Source organism: Lolium perenne, chromosome 1, assembly GCF_019359855.2.
Source record: "Lolium perenne isolate Kyuss_39 chromosome 1, Kyuss_2.0, whole genome shotgun sequence".
Lineage (NCBI taxonomy): Eukaryota > Viridiplantae > Streptophyta > Magnoliopsida > Poales > Poaceae > Lolium > Lolium perenne.
The window spans coordinates 153,154,533-153,157,853 of NC_067244.2; the positions used below are offsets into that span (position 1 = coordinate 153,154,533).

Consider the following 3,321-nt stretch of genomic DNA (forward strand, 5'->3'; position numbering starts at 1 on the left):
CGGAAAATAGACATATGACGTGTCACGGGTTATAAACCGCGGATGTTGCATAAATATAGGGTGTGATTATTTCTCAGTCGACTGAAAACTAACTTCGTTCTCAGTTAGATAATATCATTAAATATCTGTTGCAACTCTTGTTGCAACTCATGACTAGCATGAATCACGATGCAAATTAAATAGTGTAAGACTTGACTGAGCACTTGAGAACTAACAAATCCCATAAATATATCCGACCTGGCCTCTTTTCTAGTATCTGTTTGGATACTTATTCTTTTCCTTAAAAACTGAAAACTGGCATTATTTACAGAACGGATATCGGAGATCTGGTAGGGTTATAGAGTACAGAAAACCCTACGTCCACTTATCCAGGACCACGGTGAGAGTCACCAAGGCGCCGTAGTATAAACAGGAGGCACACATTGGCACGAGCTCGTACTACATTGCACCGACCGGAACGCAGCAGCTAGAGCCTAGAGAACCAAAGCGGCCCACGCCACGCCACGCCGCCGTGCGGACGGAGGGAGCAAAACCGGTGGCGGGCAGTGCCACACCACCGGACACCCGACCACAGTTTCCACATTTCCCCGCCAACTATTTATACAAGCACACCGGCTCTCCTCGTCTCCACCATCCTACTCATCACTCACCATCTCCCGTGCTGCTCCACTCCACTACAGCTCAGTTCACTTCGACACTTGGCTCCCTGCCTGCCTCCGTTCCCACTTCCCGGGATGGACACGTCGGCGTCTCCTGGTCCCAGCTCAGCCTCATCCGCGCCGGAGCCTCGGCACTCGGCCGGCGCCGGCGAATGCCCCACCGGGTTCTGGCCGGCTGCGTGCGAGCTGGCCTGCAAGGTCCTCTGCGCCGTGCTGACGTGCGCCTTCGCCGCGGTCGGGTCCGTGGTGGGCGCCGTGGCGGGGTCGGTGATCGGGCTGGCCACGGAGAGCGGCGTGGTGCGCGGCGCCGGCATCGGCGCCATCTCCGGCGCCGTCTTCTCCATCGAGGTCGCCGAGTCGTCCAGGGACCTCTGGCACTCCACCGACTCCGCCGTCTGGAGCCTCCTCTACATGGTACGTACTACCGCCTGTCGAGATTAATGCATTGCCTCATGCTCTGCTCCAATTGCTCCCGCGCTTGCTTCTTGCATCAGGAAACCTTCATCGTCTCCAAAGTCCAAACCCAGGCGTAGCTGCAAAATTCAGAGCGCTCTGCTGCTTTGTTTCCAGGCAGCTTAGAAATCCAGTTGATATAGCAGCTGCTCTGAATTGAGTTCTATGAGAAGTCAAGCGGATTAGGAGCGAGTAGTAAAGCTGTAGAAGCACATGAATAGCAACATACTACCTCTTTCGCTCTCTGGGCTTATCGATGCTGACAGCAATTAGGTGTGCCCCGTTGTTCCCGTGGGCAGAATTTGGTGTATTTGTGTTTCCAACCGCAGTAGAAGAAATTGTTCTGCAGTTGTTCTTATCGAATCGAATGTGTTTATCACTGAATTATGCTGGTGGAGTATGTCTTTCTTGTGAATAACCTGATATTGTGTTCTAACTCTGCTGCTGTACCATGTTCCTGCAGGTGGACATCATCTTCAGCCTCCTGAGCGGGAGGCTGGTCCGCGAGAAGGTGGGCCCGGCGGTGCAGAGCGCAGTGCAGAGTCAGGTAGCGCCTCAACCTCACCTCGAAAATCATGGCGCGCCATGCTTCATTAAATCCCACTATTTAAAGATTGCACTCTTCTCAGTGATCAACCACTCCAATTAATCAACCTGTCTCAGCATATAGACAGACATCACTAATCGCATCCGATAGCTATGGCCTCTTAACTCTAACAAGATATGTACGTATATTCGTGTCAGTTCGCTCGTGCATTACCCGGCCGGAAGCTAGCTACTGTCGCATTCGGATTCAGGAATTTCTTCTTCTTGCTAAAAAAATCAAAAAGTATTTTCCACTTTATTAGTAACAAGGTTGGGTATAAAGGCGCTATCCTATTGCATGCTAATCGTCTAGATCACTCACTAAGTTACACTAGTTAGTTGTGAGGTGAGGTCACCGGTCATGCATCAGTGACAGGCGCCATCAACTAACCCCGGTTTTACACTCTCGTTTTCTATTCCAAGTGGATTACAGCAGGTTGATTTGATCTTCGCATCATCTCAAACGATTAAAAATGTCACATTTCACTGTCAGTCCGGCACTAGTTTTACATCAGGAGAGATACAGCTGCTCACTTCGTTTTCCGGTGGGTCCATGCAGATCAGCGCCCGCAGCTCGTCGTCCGCGGAGGAGCCCAGCGACCTGTTCGAGACCGGCGGCGCCGCGAGAGGGCTGCCGGCGCACGCGCTGCGCCGGCTTCCGGAGATCAAGGTCGCCGCGGACACCGCCGTGGACGCGGCCGGGGACGCGCTGTGCTGCTCGGTGTGCCTGCAGGACATGCAGGTGGGCGAGGCCGCCAGGCGGCTGCCCGGCTGCCGGCACGTCTTCCACGCGCCATGCATCGACCGCTGGCTGCTCAGGCAAGCCTCCTGCCCGCTCTGCCGGCGAGACATCTGAGCCACGGCCCCCGGCCGCGCGCCGTCGTGCAACTGCTTGTGTAACTAATTAAATCGTCGTCGGTCGCCGCTGTGCGCCGGCGGCGGCTCCTGGTGCCCGTAAGGGAACCGGTGAGAGATGGAAACCACGTCCGTGTGTGTAGTGTAGCGATGCGTGACGAGGGCAAGGTTGATCAATGACAATGGCCGAATTGGAACTTGTGGATATATGAAAGAAGAATTGTTCAGTGCCTGGTTTGGCTGTCGTCGTTCTGAGCTGCCTTCCTAGTCTGAACTCTGAAGATATCGCACGTTTTTTTTTTTTTTTTGAGATGATTCGTTAAAATCTTGCTCGTTCTGATTTATTAGACGCTGCTCACAAGAACCGGGCACGTCGACACGCGCACAGTTTCTCTGTTTCCCGGCCTGGTTTGTGGTTTCCCCGTACCGTGGGCTTGGCTTCTACCCGTGGTGGACCGTGGACGACAGTAGCCGCAAAATGAACAGAACTGCCAAGCGGCTGTCAAAATCGGGCCGGGGAAGGTGCGGCAATGGTGCGGAAGCTCGTCTCTGTGTGTGGAACTGTGGATGGAAAAACCGTAAAAGTAGACTAGATACAAGCTAAATGAGTGAACCTATACACTAAAAGTAGACTAGATACAAAAAAAAGTGAGTTAACCTTTAAAATAGCTAAACATCTTACATTTCTGCACGGAGGGAGTAGATTCTGAATGGTATGTCCGGTTGAATCCTACATGATTTGGAGCTTACGGAGAATTTCTATATAGAG

General features: G+C 52.6%; 1 protein-coding gene across 1 annotated transcript; it reads left to right on the forward strand.

Annotated features, from left to right (window-relative positions):
- Positions 1–474: 474 nt before the first annotated feature.
- On the forward strand, positions 475–2,803 carry LOC127308094 (NEP1-interacting protein-like 1). Its single transcript, XM_051338868.2, has 3 exons — positions 475–1,073; positions 1,576–1,659; positions 2,257–2,803. The coding sequence occupies exons 1-3, from the start codon at positions 735–737 to the stop codon at positions 2,551–2,553; spliced, it is 720 nt and encodes a 239-aa protein (XP_051194828.1). The 5' UTR covers positions 475–734; the 3' UTR covers positions 2,554–2,803.
- The last annotated feature ends 518 nt before the right edge of the window (positions 2,804–3,321 follow it).